The 17,785-nt window shown below is 42.6% G+C and overlaps 1 protein-coding gene across 14 annotated transcripts in view; it reads right to left on the bottom strand.

Moving 5' to 3' along the window:
* The window catches only part of OSBPL1A (oxysterol binding protein like 1A), a 252,855-nt gene that overhangs the window by 27,019 nt on the left and 208,051 nt on the right, over positions 1 to 17,785 (bottom strand). For all 14 annotated transcript variants that reach the window (XM_061399735.1, XM_061399734.1, XM_061399731.1 and 11 more), the window contains 8 exons: positions 17,237 to 17,334; positions 15,984 to 16,166; positions 11,416 to 11,523; positions 10,002 to 10,091; positions 8,758 to 8,884; positions 6,046 to 6,162; positions 5,346 to 5,469; positions 4,271 to 4,361 (listed from right to left, as the gene is read on the bottom strand). In XM_061399735.1, the coding sequence (XP_061255719.1) occupies positions 4,271 to 4,361; positions 5,346 to 5,469; positions 6,046 to 6,162; positions 8,758 to 8,884; positions 10,002 to 10,091; positions 11,416 to 11,523; positions 15,984 to 16,166; positions 17,237 to 17,334 (938 nt within the window). The remainder of the gene's footprint in view (positions 1 to 4,270; positions 4,362 to 5,345; positions 5,470 to 6,045; positions 6,163 to 8,757; positions 8,885 to 10,001; positions 10,092 to 11,415; positions 11,524 to 15,983; positions 16,167 to 17,236; positions 17,335 to 17,785) is intronic.

The following is a 17,785-nucleotide window of genomic DNA, read 5'->3' as shown; positions in this document are numbered from 1 at the left end:
GGCTTCCCGGGTGGCTCAGTGGTAGAGAATCCGCCTGCCAGTGCAGAAGACGGGTTCAATCCCTGAGTCGGGAAGGTCCTCTGGAGGAGGAAATGGCAACCCACTCCAGGACAGAGAAGCCTGGTGGGCTACGTACAGTCCATGGGGGTTTCAAAGAGTCAGACATGACTGAGCATGCACCCAGTCGTGCTCAGAATATGTAAAACAATATTCTGAAATGTGTAGTAAGACCACTTGAAAGATAAGGATTTTCCATGGCATTCAGTAATGGTATCTAATTGTCCACTGCTTACCTTCCAGAATAAAGCAGCTTTTAAGCAATGAGGAATAAGGAATCAGGGTGAGGAGACTTTTACAGTCTACCTAAAGTAATAGGAAGATGCCTGATTCAGAGTAAATCTCCCCACCCCAAAATATTACTTCCATTTCACAAATGAGGAGCTCAATGTCAGAGAAGTTAAATAACTTGCCCAAGCTAACCATGATATCAAATAAGCCTTTTTAAAGACCATCATTTTCCAAATATCCTATGTTACACATAATCCACTGAAATTAATCTGGCCCACATCTTCCTGGGTCTCTTCTCCACACTAATGTAGATTTATAGGCTGCATCTAGCTTCTAACATTCTTACCCATCTGATCAAACTCTAGAAAGAGCTGCCCTAATTTTCTTGCCCTTTAAAAAACAATTCACCCATTTCCTAAATATTCCCAGCTTTCTTGAGGTAATGGAAATGCAAAATTACTTCTTCAAAAGGTTCAAATATGAATTTGTATAACATTTTCTAGTAAGATTCAGTTTTTCAGAGTAATATTTATAAAAATAGTTTCATGTCTGTCATTCTTTCCAAATAAATTGCCTCAAAAATATTTAACAATTAGAGTGAGGTTAGATAAATCCCAAGTGGTCCCTGTTAACCACTGCAGCAACATTAAAAGCCCTAAGACAGAAAACATGCTTTAGATTAGGTTAATTCCTTGAAGGCTGAGAAAGTAAATGCCCACTAGGCCCAAATTTCTAAATTATTACAGAAGTTATTTAGCTTTGGGGACTTTTCCCTAATTAAAAAATTTAAAAGTCAAATATCAATATCAAATATTTACCAAGATATGTGTTTCTCAAGACTTTGGTAACCATGCTGGAAATACTTTAAGGATTTTTCTTTGATCAAAGTCACAGAATTTTTGCCTAAATGAAGCATACAATTTCACTCCTTTTGGTCTCAAAAGTCCAAGCAATAAAAGCACTTTTGTAATCAGGTTTAACAAAATCCAAGCACTTCAGAAAATCGATCAAATCAAAATCAAGGTCATCAAAAATGACTCTAAAAATTAACCAAGCCTCAGGCCTGCACCACAGGACTTCCTCTATACAAAGTGGACAACGGGCAAGTCAAGTGCAGAGACCTCACAGAACAGGAGATTCATTCAATAGCAAAGGACTTTTTTGGGTTTACACATAAGCCACTGAAGGCCATGTCTGCAGGGCCTCCCTATGGGGAGCACTTGTTCTTGGGGAGAACTGGAACACAGCACAGAAGACAATCAGGTTTGAGGATCTGATACTAAGGACTAGAGTTTCCCTCAATGTCTGGTCTTCTCATTTCCAGCACTCAGGTCTGGAAACCTCTGCTGCTATCAGCGTATCCCCTCCACAAACACAAAAGTCTATGCTGTCTTTCCAAAGTCAAACACTTGAGGCAAGCATGGGCAAAAGAAGAGGGGATGGGGAGATGTCTTTGTTGCCTTTTAGTCAATGTTTCTAAGAATCCATGAGTCTATGTCAGTAATGTGTGTTAGTCAATGACTGACGTGTGTGTGTGTAAGTCGCTCAGTCGTGTCCAACTCTTTGTGATTCCATGGCCTGCAGCCTGCCAGGCTCCTCTGTCCATGGAATTCTCCAGGCAAGAATACTGGAATGGGTTGCCATTCCCTTCTTCTGGGTGTCTTCCTGACCCAGGGATCAAACTTGGGTCTCCTGAATTACAGGCAGATTCTTTACCATCTGAGCCACCAGGGAAGCCCCATGTCAATAATACAACATTCTATAATGTAATCAGTAACATAAGTGTTAAGTGTTAGTCACTCAGTCGTGCCCGACTCTTTGCGACCCCATGGACTGCAGCCCTCCAGGCCTCTCTGTCCATGAGATTTTCCAGGCAAGGATACTGGAGTGGGTTGCCATTTCCTTCTCCAGGGGATCTTCCTAACCCAGGGATTGAACCCGGGTCTCCGAATCTCCTGCAGGCAGATTCTTTACCAACTGAGCTACAAGGGAAGCCTCATGTCAGTAATACAACATTCTATAATGTAATCAGTAATATAACATTCTAGAACGCTATTAATTCTGCATGATGCTCTTACTGGGGGAAGAGATGACTTCACCACCTTTTGTGGCGTCATCACCCACCTTCTCTTCAAAGCCGTGTCTCTCACCAGTCCCACCACTTCCTCTCCACATAACCCCACTTGCTAAGGTCTCTGGGCTTCTCTTGGAAAACAGGGCAGGCTCACAAGCAGCCATTTTCATGTGTATGAACTGCAGTTTAAAGCCTGAAAAATCCTAGAGCCTGAACTTTTTTCAAATGACTGAAACTGGTATCAACATGAAAGCCAGCTTTTAGTGTGGATGAGTTTGGGACAGGTTATAAGTTCCTGGGTGTGGTTTCCAAGGACTGGTTTCAACTCCCCCCTGCAAAACACATCCCCTTATAAGTTGTACAACCTCTTCCCTGACACAAACTGAACCCAGCTGCTCAAAAGCACATTATCAGCCAGAAGACCCAGTCAGCAAACACCACCTCTCACCCCTAATGGGAAAGGGCTCCAAGCACGTATTCTTTTGACCAAGGGTCAGCAGCATCGTTTTTAAGGTCTGTATATCCATATAAGAACTCTGGATGCTAAGAGACAGCGGTGGAAGCAAGCATGTGTAAGGCTCCAAACTGGAGCTCACAAACCTAGCTTCCAGTTTTATTTCCAGGCCACCACAGAGCTGTGCAAAGCTCGTTGCTTTCTGAAAGTAAGACTTCACCCAACAGTAAACATGCTTATTGGACTTTCGCTTACTTTGCACACTTGAAAATGGGGTCAGAAAAATAAAGGAGTTAATTAGAAATACAGCACAAAGTGGGCTTTCTGCAAGAGAGACTAAAAATAATGATAAAAATGTATCAAGTCTTTTCAGAAGGGATTGCAGTAAAGCAGTGTGGTTTTGGTTTTTGTGGCTCTTTCTAATCATGGTCTGCGGGGTGTACTTACCCTTGAGCAACTCTCTCAAATGAAATACAACCAGCATTTGTTTCTTCACGTACAAGGGGATTTCTAGACTAATGGCTTTCCAGAGGTTCCCCGGATCCTGCATGTGCGTGGGTGGGAGAAGGTGAACCTCGATGCTCAGCCCTCATCCTACCCCCGCAGCTCTGTGGCCATGTGCTCTGTATTTGCAAATCCTTCGTATGTTCATTGGCAAGAAAGATTTTGATGCTAACAAAAAAATCCCAAAACTGTTGGACTTGATGATACCTAAGATCATTCCTAGTTCTAATAAAGGTATAAGGCGCCAAAGGGGCTACCAAGTAATATCTACTAAACTGGTTGTGAAATTATGCCCACGCTGGCTCTGAAATTTACTTAACAACTTGGAGTAATGGGACAATGGTTTCTATTATATAAGTGGAAAAAATGTTTTCGTTCTATTCCTCTTTACAAGAGATTCTATTACTCAACCCAAGTGACTAAGAAACTCCTGATTCTTTTGAAAAATTTTCAAAACTCGCACATTTTACTGCCCAGTTTCTGTTTCTTAATGGAATCCAAGATGTCACTTTAACACACTGTATTTCCATGATGTGTGCTGTGTATTTGGAAGAGTAAAGGCACTGTCTAAATATCCTTGATCCATGATATATGTATAAGCAAAGCTCCTATAATTCACCCAAACAAACAACTCTGAACCTATTTCATACCAAAATCTGTAACTCTACTTTCCCTCTTACAGAAGGGACAAGTGTTTTAGCTGGATAAGGAAGAGAGTTTGCTTAACTGACATCGACCTGTGTGAACTGTATAGAAATATTTTAACCTTAATTTCCAAATAGTCCATTTGCTTTGCACACATGCAGCCCTTTCAGCTTGAACTTGGTCAAAGGAAAGTACTTTTCTCTCAGGCCTGGGGACAACTCGCAGGGTGCGGTGAGCCCCGCTCTGTAGTCCACACATCTGCCAGCACCCCACCTCCATCCACACACCCCAGCCCCTCAGCGCACCTCGTCTTCCAGTCCTCCTCCGACTTGGACCTGTTCTTGCGGGCCGCTCTCTGTTTCTCCTCGAGTCGCTTTTTTTCTTCACTAGCTTGATCTAGAATCAGCGTAGCAGTGAAAAAACGGTTATTGTACAAGCAGAGGCCACCCGGGACAGCCCCTGCACACTCACTCCATGGAGGCAGGTGTTAGCACCGCCGTCCTTTATCAGAACACAAGCACCACAGTCACGGCATGTCAAAACTGAACACAGCCCCAGGCCGCTGAGAGGTGACACTGGCATCCGGGACCTCTCACCTCCTTCCACAGCCTGTGTTTACCCAAGGAGCCTGCTTATTCTGAAGGCCTCAGAAGTCATGTTAAAATGCTTCCCTGAGGGTCCAGAGGCTCTGCACTTGCAAGGCAGGAGGCCCAGGTTCAATCCCTGGTCTGGGAACTAGATCCCATATGCTGCAACTAAAAGATTCCACGTGCTGCAACTGAGGTCTGGCAAATAAGCAAACATGTGCTTAGTCCCATCAGTCACGCCTGGCTCTGTGCAACCCTATGGACTGTAGCCCGCCAGGCTCCTCTGTCCATGGGGTTCTCCAGGCGAGAATACTGGAGTGGGTTGCTATGCCCTCCTCCAGGGGATGGATCTTCCTGACCCAGGATCAAACCCAGTCTCCTGTGTTTCCTGCACTGGCAGCAGGCTCTTTACCACTAGCATCACCTGGGAAAAGTACAGGTTGCTCAGTCGTGTCCGATTCTTTATGACTCCAAGGACTATAGCCCGCTAGTCTCCTCTGTCCATGGGATTCTCCAGGCAAGAATACTGGAGTGGGTTGCCATTCCCTTCTCCAGGGGATCTTCCTGACCCAAAGATCGAACCCAGGTCTCTTGCATTGGCAGGCAAATTTTTTATCATCTGAGCCACCAGGGATGGCTTGTGCTAACACCTAAAATGCTAATATGTAAGATGCTTGTGCGAACGTATAAAACGTTCAGCCCTAACAGACTAAAACGCAGACAGTGACTGGGAGTAAGGCAAACCATCCTCCTCAAAGAAATCCACCTTCCCTGGAGCCGCCAGGCACGTTACCTATCTCCCCGTTCTCCATGGCTCTGATGTCAGGCCGCAGCCTGCAGTCTGTCTTAGGAATCACGCTCTCCATCTCCTTGTCTACTTCATTCAAAACCATTGCAAAGCTAGTAAAATTGTACATCTAAAAAGAAGAAAATGTTCAAATTAACATGTACTGGAGGTTAATGCAGAATGAAACCCTGACACTAGAAGATTTGACAGGGATCCCCCACTCTGCTCTAGGGTGATGATGGCCGGCCTCTCTGCGCCCACACATCTCCATGTTTTCACCCGGGTCTGTGCCAGCTGTGGGAGTCTGTCTCAAGCAAACCCCCCAGGTGACATTCACCACCATCAGCTCCAGGGAGAACTACAAGCAAAACCAACAGTCTCCATTCCACATGAAAAGTCTCACTTGGATCTGGCTGCGTCACTACGCACTTAAAGAGAGTCGATCTTACTCCTCAGTAAGTGTAGAGGAAACCCCTCAAAGGCCCACACCCGTATGTATGGAGGAAGCCCCCCAAAGGCCCACCCCAAGGCATCTCGGCCAGACACCAGGAGGCCTGGGAGGCAGCAATGCCAAGTCCTGGGGGGGAACCACAGAGGGATGACTGAGGAGCAATTCGATGACCCGCCTCTCACCCCCGCCCTCCTCCTGGTTCTGACCAGGCCAGGGAAAGAGCGCCATCAGATCCAAGTAAACAGGAGGCCTTACCTGGGCTGAATTTGGAGGCCGTGGGGCTATTCGCCACAGGAGAACGCTCCCGGGGATGACGAACACGCTCTCGGAATCCGGCATTGGCATTTCATCCGACTCCTCAGAAGCGCTCATCTGGAAGAACCAACAGAGGAACAAAACTGAAACGTTTAAAAAGATAGTACTTACAACCGTGAATATTGACTGGAAGGACTGATGCTGAAGTTGAAGCTCCAATACTTTGACCACCTGATGCAAAATGCTGACTCACCAGAAAAGACCCTGACGCTAGGAAAAACTGAGGGCAAGAGGAGAAGGGGGCCGGGGGGCGGCAGAGGATTAGACGGTTGGATGGCATCACCGACTCCATGGACATGAGTTTGAGCAAACTCCAGGAGTTACTGAAGGACAGGGAAGCCTGGCATGCTACAGTCCATGGGGTCGCAGAGAGTCGAACATGAGTTAGTGACTGACCGACAGCAGCAACAAATTGTAAAATCAGCAGTTCTCACTGTGTGGCATTAGAACGTAACCCGTGAGTGCCAGGGCACTGTATCTTTCTCATTCTCGTGTCCTCACCTTTCAATCCAGGCCAGGAAGCCAATAAATGTGGGTCGAGCGACCGAGTCCATGCTGTGAGCCTGTGAGCCTGTGTTGTGTCACTTTTAGGGGCTATGAGCACGTAAGGCCTTACCAGCACCACTGTCATCATCACGCCTTGACTGTCGTGTTTTAATATTTTTAAAGCTTTTTTTAAAATCCAAAATAACTCATTTAAGTAGTTCGTGGAACACTATTAGGGCAAGGAAAGGTTAAATTCTTGGAGCATTTAACTAAATTTATCAATGACCCAAACCAGCAGGGATCCTGAAAGTATTCAATCAAAAGATGTTAAGCTAAAAAAGAAAGCAGCATTTCCACTAGCTGCCTGCTCCCTCCCCTTCCCCAGCAGAGCTATGCCAGCAGCTCTCTGTATATTTAGTCCTTACGTAACTGGCCCATAAAGTTTTATATATAAAGAATTTAAGCCTCTGGAAAGTGAAGTCATATTCCCAATGTCATTGTTACCAAATCTAGAACTACTGGCTGAGACATGGAATTTTACAAACAGCAACCAGGAGGGGACAACACTGGTGACGAGCTTCGCCTGGCATCTGAATATCCTCAGGAGCATCAGAAACCCACAGTGGCCGAGGCCCTGGGAGGCGAGATTAGACACAGGGAGAGCGTGAGGGTGCCCTCTCCAAGGGGCGAGGCCCTTCTGTCTACAAAGATTGACCGGGGCTTTATGGGACATGAGGGAGATTTTCTGGAATTTCCCCAATGCCTTCTGCTGTACTGAACCCCACTTCTGTAAGGGGAGAGCGAGGCTCTGCCTCTTGCAAGCAACACAGCAGGGCAAGGGGAGCCGGGAGCAGAGAGCCAGACTGTGATGCTCAAAGAGGACGGGACCTGAGCTGTCTTCACCCGGGGCCCCTGACCTCTGTCAACTGCTCTGACATGAGGGTGCTATTACTGTCTCCATTTTACAGATGAGGCGCTGAGGCAGAGAGGGTAGGGATCTGCCTAAGATCAAACCACTCAGAAGCGGAGGAGGCAGAATTCCAAGCAGAGCTCGTGTTCTGATCCCTGATGCCCGTTACTGGAAAATAATCAGTCCTCCAATGCTTCCTGTGCACACAGGTGCAACCTCTCTCTAGCTCAGACTCCACTGAGCAGTCCAGCCTCCCAGGGTCCTGCGACAAGAAGCTGTGGCCTCACAAGGGGAGAGTCTAAGGTTGAACTGTCCCGTTAGGAGGAAGCTGCATAAGAGGAGGATGGCCGTCCAGCAACGATTCCCTTAACTGCAATGTTCTCAGCTCCCGGGATCTCGGATACAGAGGAGGGCAATGACACTGCTGTCTGCATGAAAACCCACGTGATTGTTCTGCGTGTAATTTCAAATATTCAGAAGCGCTCAACTGCTAACGCACATAAACAGAAAGGAGGGTAAGAATATTTGTCTCACTAAGATGAACTCCAACTTTCCAAAGCGATGTGAATTCAACACTGTGTGTGTAACTGCACAGCACACACCCATACTCCACGGGAGAGTATCCCAAGAATCAGTAGCAAGTCCAATCATCTGTTCATTACTGTATAGCACATGGAACTCTGCTCAATGTTATGTGCCAGCCTTGATGGGAGAGGGGTTTAGGGGAGAACAGATACATGTATATGTATGGATGAATCCCTTTGCTGATCACCTGAGACTGTCACACCATTGTTAATCGGCTATATGAAAGTCACTCAGTCATGTCTGACTCTTTGCGACCCCATGGACTGTAGCCTGCCAGGATCCTCTGTCCACAGGGATTCTCCAGGCCAGAATACTGGAGTGGGTAGCTGTTCCCTTCTCCAGAGGGTCTTCCCAACCCAGGGATCGAACCCAGATCTCCCACATTGCAGGCGAATTCTTTACTGTCTGAGCCACAGGGAAGTCCAAGAATACTGGAGTGGGTAACCTATCCCTTCTCCAGCAGATTTTCCCGACCCAGGAATCCAACTGGGGTCTCCAATTGGCTTTACCCAATACAAAATGTTTTTGCTGTCAAAAACAGTAACAACAACAACAAAAAGGTCAAGGAGAAACATCACATGCACAGCTCCAAGTGTAAAAGGTAACGCTGTGACCTACTATCAGGCCACCATCCAGGGATCCCTTCGATACCATCTTCTGGGATTGTTTACCTGTTTGCTGTTTTTCTTCTCTTCAGTATTTTTCTTATCATTTTTTTTGTAAGCATCAAACGTGGCTGGGTCAACACTGTACAAACATTCTGTCCATTTCCCGTAGAGGGCACGGAGCTTCTTTTTGCTGTCAGGAGAAATCGATGTTGAGCCAACAATTAAACCCGTGTCTCAGGGTAATTGAATATTATCATAAACTGAAAGTATTGGTTGCTCGGTCATGTCCAGCTCTTTGTGATCCCATGGACTGTAGCCCACCAGGCTCCATGGAATTCTCCAGGCAAGAGTGGAGTGGGTAGCTATGCCCTTCTCCAGGGGATCTTCCACACCCAAGGATAGAATCTGAGTCTTCTACATTGCAGGAACATTCTTTACAGTCTGAGCCATCAAGGAAGCTCCTCTTTTCATAAATAAAGATGCTTACGAATCAGATTCTTTAAAGAAATAGATATTTCTTGCAGAAGAATTTCTCAATTTACTGAAATGCTGTTTCCTAGATAACAGCAGGAAACCTAGACAGCATGTTAAAAAGCAGAGACATTACTTTGCTGACAAAGTTCTGTCTAGTCAAACCTAAGGTTTTTCCAGTAGTCATGTATGGATGTGAGAGCTGGACTACAAAGTAAGCTGAGCACCGAAGAACTGATGCTTTTTAAGAACTGATGCTTCTCCCAACTGATGGAGAAGATTCCTGAGAGTCCCCTCAACTGCAAGGAGATCAAACCAGTCAATCCTAAAGGAAATCAGTCCTGAATATTCACTGGAAGGACTGAAGCTGAAGCTCCAATACTTTGGCCATCTGATGCAAAGAACTGACTCACTGGAAAAGACCCTGATGCTGGGAAAGATCGAAGGCAAGAGGAGAAGGGGATGACAGAGGATGAGACGGTTGGATGGCATCACTGACTTGTAAGTTTGAGCAAGCTCCAGGAGTTGGTGATGAACAGGGAAGCCTGGTGTGCTGCAGCCCATGGGGTCACAAAGAGGCAGACACGACTGAGCGACTGAACTGAGGTAACAGCAGATTTTCTTTTTCTTCCTTTTTTAAAATTTTTTGGCCGAACCACGCAACATGTGGGATCTTAAGTTTCCCAACCAAGGATCAAACCTGTGCCCCCTTCAGTGGGAGCATGCAGTATTAACAATTGGACCACCAGGGAATTCCGGTGTTGGCAGATTTTAATAACAACACTTTACTTAGTGAACAACACCTATACTAGTCAACATTTAAAATGGAACTTTACCTTTTATCTTGAATGTAGCCTTCAACTTTGTGTAATTCTTTACCAAAAAGGCCGCACGGCTTAAAATTCAACACACATTTGTCCCCAGTCCTGTAAAGGAGACAGTGAGCTTGGGTTATTGTTCAACACAGAAGCAGCAGCAAAGAACAGTGACCCTCTGGCAGCACCTGCTGTTTACTGATTTCCTAACTCACACCAGGCTCCACACAGAGAGTATCACAATTAATCCATAATCAGTACTGAACCCACCACAAAGAAAAAGCAAGGTTCATAAAAAATAAGTGAGCTGCTGCTATGGAATGAATGTCTGCCTATCCCCCGTCCCAATTCATATGGTGAAGCCTTGTCACCCATGTAAGGCGGGTAATCCGGTCCTAAGGGTAGAACTGAATGGATGTATGCTCTTTGAATAAGAAACTCTGGGGAGATGATCCCTCACTCTGCCAGGCGAAGATTTGAGAAGATAGCCAACTTCAAACCAGAAAGAGGGCCTTCACCCAGCACTGTGTCTGCCAGCACCCTGACCTGGGCCTCAAGTCTCCAGAAGCATGAGAAATAAACGTCTGCCCTTGAAGCTACCTGGCCCACCATGTTCTGTCACCACAGCCCGAGCTGACTAGGATACGGGCCTAGGCTCACAGTAGGATTTGAATCCACGTCTTTCCAACTCTCCTGTCCCTCCTGTCGCCTGCCCCCGTGTGAACAATACAAGCTAAACGTGTCAGCATGATGAGCTGAGGGAGGCAGGAACGAAGATTCCCTGAGGCTGCCGAAGCTCTGAGTTCACCAGTCTTCCATAACTAGAGACTTAAAAATATAAACTCTATTCATTAAGGACTTCCCTGGCGGTCCAGTGGTTCAGAACCCAAGGCAGGGGACATGGGTTTGATCCCTGGTCCTGAATATTCCACGTGCCATGGGGCAACTTAGCCTGGGAGCCACAGCTACTAAATTCTGTTCATTAAATGGACTGGCTTCAGTTTACCACAGAGTTACACTGCCCAGTTCTTAAGTTGTCATTAGACTCTACTAGGATTTTTTTTAAATTTACCCATATATACAGAACTTTTAAAAATGCTTTATACATATATTCTTGGCCGAGCTGCATAGCTTGTGGAATCCAAGTTGCCCAATCAGGGATTGAACCCAGGCCTTCCACAGTGCAAGTGTGGAGTCTTAACCACTGGACTGCCAGGAAACTCCTTGCAATGCAATGCACTTTTTTTTTTGGCCTCACCACATGGCATGTGGGATCTACAATCCCAGACCAGGGATCAAACCCAGGCCCCCTGCATGGGAAGTGTGAAGTCTTAACCACTGGGCTGCCAGGGATGTCCTCTACTAGAACTTTTACAGAAAGACTACCAGACCCCTCTGATGCAAATGAAGGGGCGGGGACGATGGACCGGCTCACTTGTGGTTTGTGATCTCCACGTTGCCGTACTGCTCAATCCAGAGCTTTCCCACGATGATGTTGTGCACACAGCACGTAGGATTCGTCCACGTATATGCTTCATTGTGTCTAGGAAACAAAAAGAAAGCCAAAGCCCAGACAAAGAAGTGAGAAGTGTTACTCTGTTTAAAAAGCACATCTGCCTCAAATGCCGTGACTCAGGATAACCTATCAGACTGCTGGAGAGCACTCAACTCTAAGACTATAAAAACTGATGTTAATCCCAGTAAAACAGGTATCATCTGGTTAATTCTTATTGTTTCTTAAAAGGATGCAAAAACTTAAAAACAAAACTATGCTTCTACCAAACTCCAAATTAAACTATGTATACAATCATCTTAAGCCTTCAAAAGTTTGGTGAAAACATAATAAATTAAGTTAGAGGTAGAAAAGAAAAATGGTCTATTTGGTACTTTCCACCTTGCCAAAGGGAAAAACTTGTGTATGTGAGTAAGTTCCAATTTTACACAATCTTTGCTTTTGAAAACATTCATTTTACATCTTCGTACACTTATGCTTAAATGTATTTTTAATTCACAAGCAGTAAAATTCACTTCTGTGAGCTTCAGTGCATGTGTAGATCACTGTAACTAGTACCACAACCACAAATTCCATCACACCCTCCACAAATTCGCTCATGCTGACCCTCTATGGTCAAACCTTCCCCCACCTGGAATTCCTAAACAACTCATCTGTTCTCCATTGCAATAGTTTTGCCTTTTCCAGAGTGTCACATAAATGGGATAATACACCATGTTACCTTTGAGATTAGTTTCATTTGTATAATGCATTTCAAATTCTATGTATCAATAATTTGTCCTTATTTCTGAGTAGTATTCTACTATATGAATGTATCACAGTTTAACCATTTACTCACTGAAGCATGCTGGGTTGCTTTCAGTTCTTGGTGATTATAAGTAACACTCCTATAAACACCTGCACACGGGTCTTTGTGAAAATACACCTCTCTATTTCTCCAGAGTAAATGCCTATGAGTGGACTGCTGAATCATCTGGTTAACACAAGGTCAACTCTGTAAGAAACAGCCAGACTATTCTCCAGAGTGGCTCTACTCTTTTACCAGATACCCCAGTATTACATGAGATTCTGGGTGCCCTGCATCCTAGTCAGCACTTGATACTGTCAGCTCTAAAAGATTCTGATTTTAGACATTCTAATAGGTGTGTAGTGGGATCGCACTATGATTTTAATTTTGCATTTCTCTAATGACCAAGGCTGTTGAGCGTGTTTTTGTGTGCTCATTTGTCATTCATATATCTCTTTGGTAAAGTATCTGTTCACATCTTTTGTCCAGTTTCTTACTGGGTTGTCTGTTTTCTTACTGTTTTGAGAATGCTTTATACATTCTAGATACAAGTCCTTTGTTGATAAATGATTCACAAATAATGTTTATCCATCTCTAACTTCTCTCTTTGTTCTCTTAAGAGTGTTTTTCACTGAGCAACAGATTTTTATAAAATCTAATTTATCAATTTTGTCTCTTCTAGATTATCCTTTGGTATTATAAGATGTCATTGCATAACCCAAAGTTATAAACATTTTCTCCTGTTTTCTTCCAAAAGCTTAAAGCTGTACATTAGATTTTAGCCTATGATCTATGTTGGGATCATTTTTGCTTAGGGTGTGAGGTGTAAGTTGAGGTTCATTTTTTAACACATGCATGTCGGACTGTTCTCACACCATTTGTGGAGAGGACCACCCTTCATTACTGAATAGTGCTTTCTTTCACCTTCGTGAAAAATCAGTGGACCATGTTTCTGTGGGTCAGTTTTTGGATGCTATTCTCTGTTCCACTGATGTATGTCTGTCTTTCTGTCAATATAACAGTCTTGATGGCAACAGCTTCACTATAAAGTCTTAAAATTAGGAGGTAGGAGTTCATCATTCTGTTCTTCCTTTTCAAAACTATTTTGGCTACAGTGTTTCATTTGTCTTTCCAAATAAATTTTAGGATCCACTATCTCTTGATCTACCAAAATTCATCCTGGGACGTTTAAATTTGGATTGTGTTAATACACACTGTTTATAGATCAATTAAAGGAGAACAAACATATGAATTACATTAAGGATTCCAAGTACAGTGAGGCATGGTAGGCTCTCCATTACCCAGATAGTCTTTGATTCCCATAACCAGGGTTTTATAGCTTTCAGCCTGTGGATCCTGTACATATTTTATCATCTTTATTCTGCTATTGAGTCTATCCCAGCTATTACATTTGTTATTGTATTTTTTCAGTACTAAAATTTCCAGAAATACTTCAGTTTCTTTGCTTCAACGTCTTTCTATTCATTTTAAGAGTGTTCATCTTTATGTCATGGAGTATAACAGCAGCTTTAAAATCTTTGATACAAATTTTAATATCTGAGTCACTCTAGGATTAAAGTCTGTTTATTATTTTTTCTCCTTCTCCTTCTTTTTCTCATATGAGGAGGTCATAGAGTATTTGTCTTTCTCTGACTTATTTCACTCAGCATAATGTCCTTGAGGTCCAACCACGTTGTTGCAAGTGGCAAGATTTCATTCTTTTGTATGGCTGAATAATATTCGTGTATGTGTGTGTACCACAGTTTCATTATCCATTCACCTAATGATGGATACTTGGGTTACTTCCGTATCTTGGCTGTTGTGTGGAACAGGTGTGTGTATATATATATTAATATAATATAACACATTATACAGGTATAATATGTATAATAATGTCATGGGAGTGCAGATATCTTTTTGAGATAATGTTTTGGTCTTCTTTGGCTAAGTATTCCAAAGTGCAATTGCTGGATCATGGTAGTTCTACTTTTAATTTTTTGAGGAATCTCCAAATTGTTTTCCATTGAGATTGAACCAATTTACATCTGCCAACCATGCGCAAGGGTTCCCTTTCACTGTGGTTTGATTTGCATTTTCTTGATTAATGACATACAGTATCTTTTCATTCCTGTTGATCATCTGTATGTCTTCTTTGAAAAAAATGTCCATTCAGATCTTTGGCCCATTTTTTAATTACTTTTTTTTCTTTTGCTCTTGAGTGGTATGAGTTCTTTTTGTATTTTGGATGTTAGCCTATATGACTTGCAAGTATTTTCTCCTATTCAGTAGGCTGCGTTTTCATTTTGTTGATGGTTTTCTTTACTGTGCAGAAGCTTTTTAATTTGATATAGTCCCACTTGTTTATTTTTGCTTTTATTCTTTGTGGTGTCAGATTCAAAACATCATTGCCAAGACCTATGTCAAGGAGTCTACCACCTACGTTTTCTTCTAGAAGTTTTATGACTTTCAGTCTTATGTTCAAGTTTGTAATCCACCTTGAGCAAATTTTGTGTATAGTATAAAACAGTGGTCCAGTTTCACTCTTGTGCATGTGTCTGTCCAATTTCTCCACCACCACTGAGAAGACTGTCATTCCACTGTATATTCTTGCCTTCTTTGTTTAATTTAATTGACCCTACTAGCATGGACTTATTTTTTGGGCTCTCTACTCTGTTTCACTGATTTATATATCTCTTTTAATGCCAATATCATATATTTTAATTACTATAGCTTTGTAATACAGTTTGAAATCAGGGAGCATGATGCCTCCAGCTTTGTTCTGCTTTCTCAAGACTGCTTTGCCAATTTGGGGTCTTCTGTGATCCCATACAAACTGTAGCACTGTCTAATTTGTGCAAAAAACGTTATTGGAATTTTGATAGAGACTACACTGAATCTGTACACTGCTTTGTATAGTATGACAAAGTTTAACAGTACTTTTTCAATCCATGAGCACAGAATTAACAATTTTACTTACAATTGCATCAAAAAAAAAAAAAGAAAAAACCTAGAAATAAATTTAAGCAAGGATGTGAAAGACTTGTATATTGAAAATGGTAAGACAGTAATGAACAAAATTGAAGATGACACAAATAAATGGAGAGATATTTCATGGCAATCTTTTTTCTATCGCAAAAGAAGAGAACTTTCAACTAACCTAATGCCTAAGATGTGCCAATGTGATTGTTATTTCAATATTTCTCAAAGTGAGTTCATTGTAAAAGATGATTAAACAAGGCATTATTACCATGATAATGTCATGGACTGATTAACTCCACTTAATCTTAAAATAGATCTACATAAAACCACTGTCATATATTAAGTTAAACTGTTTACACATACCTAGGCTGATTAACCATGGCTGTTGCCACATTTCTCAAAGTCTTTTACATGACAGTAGATAATTTGTGTCTTATAAAAGCAGCTTTGTTTTCTCCAGCTTTTGAACAACAAGGTCAGGTCTGCGTGTAAGTGTATATACTAATGAGTCGACACAACTTAGTGACTTCACTTTCACTTTTCACTTTCATGCATTGGAGAAGGAAATGGCACCCCACTCCAGTGTTCTTGCCTGGAGAATCCCAAGGACGGGGGAGCCCGGTGGGCTGCCGTCTATGAGGTCGCACAGGGTCGGACACGACTGAAGCGACTTAGCATAGCATAGGTACACACGAAATGAGTAAAACGTATGATTCCAACTCACTCAAGAAGCTCCAACGTGATGGTTCCTTTGGGTTCTGCTTCTACACTCTTCCCCCAGAACTTCAGTTTGGGATAGATTGAGCCATGAAAGATGAAATCATTGTTTAATCCTTCAGCATGAAATGCACTAATGGGTGGGTGATGGCTGACCTGCTCAGAGATGAGTCTGAAACCAAGGTCATCTCTTAAGATTTAAAAAAAAAAAAAAAAGGTAGTGTTATAATAAACTCATCACAAAATATATACATTATTGTCATTTCAGTCTGAAAGCAATGCTAATATATATACCATGTGTAAAATATACATCAGAAGCCGCTATATAGCACAGAGGGCTCAGCTTGGTGCTCCGTGATGAGAGGTGGGAAGGGGGTGCGGGGGTGAGAGGGAGGCTCAGGAGGAAGCGGATATATGTATACTTATAGCGGAGTCATGTCGTTGTACAGCAGAAACCAACCCATTGTAAAGCAACTGTGCTCCAATTAAAAATAAATCTTTTTAAAAAGCAACGTTAAAGTATTAAGGAAATGGATTTGACAAACTAAACGATTCTTTATTATCATCCTGATGAAAAGGACAATACATGAGAAACTGCAAAATGCATCCCAAACAACTAAAACCAATGTTATTATACATCGAGCTACTTAAACACATTAAAATAAGGAATACCCGTGAAGTGCAGTGATTTTCATGAACTGACAATACTAGCCATGTAAATTTAAAACGTATCATCCCATTTTATACTAAGAATCTACACTGTTTCCTTTTCAAACATCTAGGGAATAAATGAGATCAAAACTTGTGGACCAAGAGAAAGATTCAGAAAAACAAAAGCCAAATGAATTCTCTAACTGTGTGTAAAGAAGCAAGCAACGGCAGGCAGACAGTACTGCACCCTTAGACACATTCACTGCCTCTATGCCAACAATCACAGTTTATGCTAATATATTTTATACAGTTATTTTTTAAAAATCTATCCTAATGGGCTACATAAGTAGAAAGGATGATAGCTAATCCTGCAAGATCAGGAATACTGAAATTCTTGTATTTACTTTTAATAATGGTCCACTTTATATATGCTTTCATACTTTTGACAGTCTCTAAAATAACATCACAGAAACAAACATCAAAGTTGTTACCTTTTCTCCAGTCTTACAAAATGTTGGTAAATGCCCCAAAAACACCCATTTTCACTTGAAGAGCTATATAAATCATGCAAATTCAACTATCCTCCTGGAATAGAGTGGAAGATCTTACCGAACTAACTCGTAAGTCTCTCCCAGGAGTGGGTTGAAAGGCTTTCCAGTGCGTTCCCACTGCGAGGCAACAGCGGAGACAGCAAATGCAGCCACACACTGGGGGACAGAGCGTGAGCATAAGTTAAAAACAGCCTCGCTGGCTCCTCACTCTTTCAGGAACTGAAATTTTGCTGAAGACAGTAATTTACAAAATGATTCTGTGGAGTTTAATTATGTTGCATGTTTAAGATGGCTTAATAAGCAAACTAATAAGCCAATGTGGATATTCAGAATGAAAATGACTCTGAGTCTCTTCCTGTAAGTCATCCCAACTGTGGTTTTTATAAATATACTCACAGTGTTACAAATACTCTCAAGGACTTTAAAAAAAGACTCTCAAATCTGACATTACTTTTAATTCCTTTACAATTTCTAAAAAGTACATCACCAGATGGTAAAGAATCTGCCTGCAATGCAGGAGACTCAGGTTTGATCCCTGGATCTAGAAGATCCCCTGGAGAAGGGAATGGCAACCCACTCCAGTATTCTTGTCTGGGAAATCCCATGG

Source organism: Bos javanicus, chromosome 24 (assembly GCF_032452875.1).
Source record: "Bos javanicus breed banteng chromosome 24, ARS-OSU_banteng_1.0, whole genome shotgun sequence".
In the NCBI taxonomy this organism is placed as follows: Eukaryota; Metazoa; Chordata; class Mammalia; order Artiodactyla; family Bovidae; genus Bos; species Bos javanicus.
This window is presented reverse-complemented; position numbering and strand designations above follow the sequence as displayed.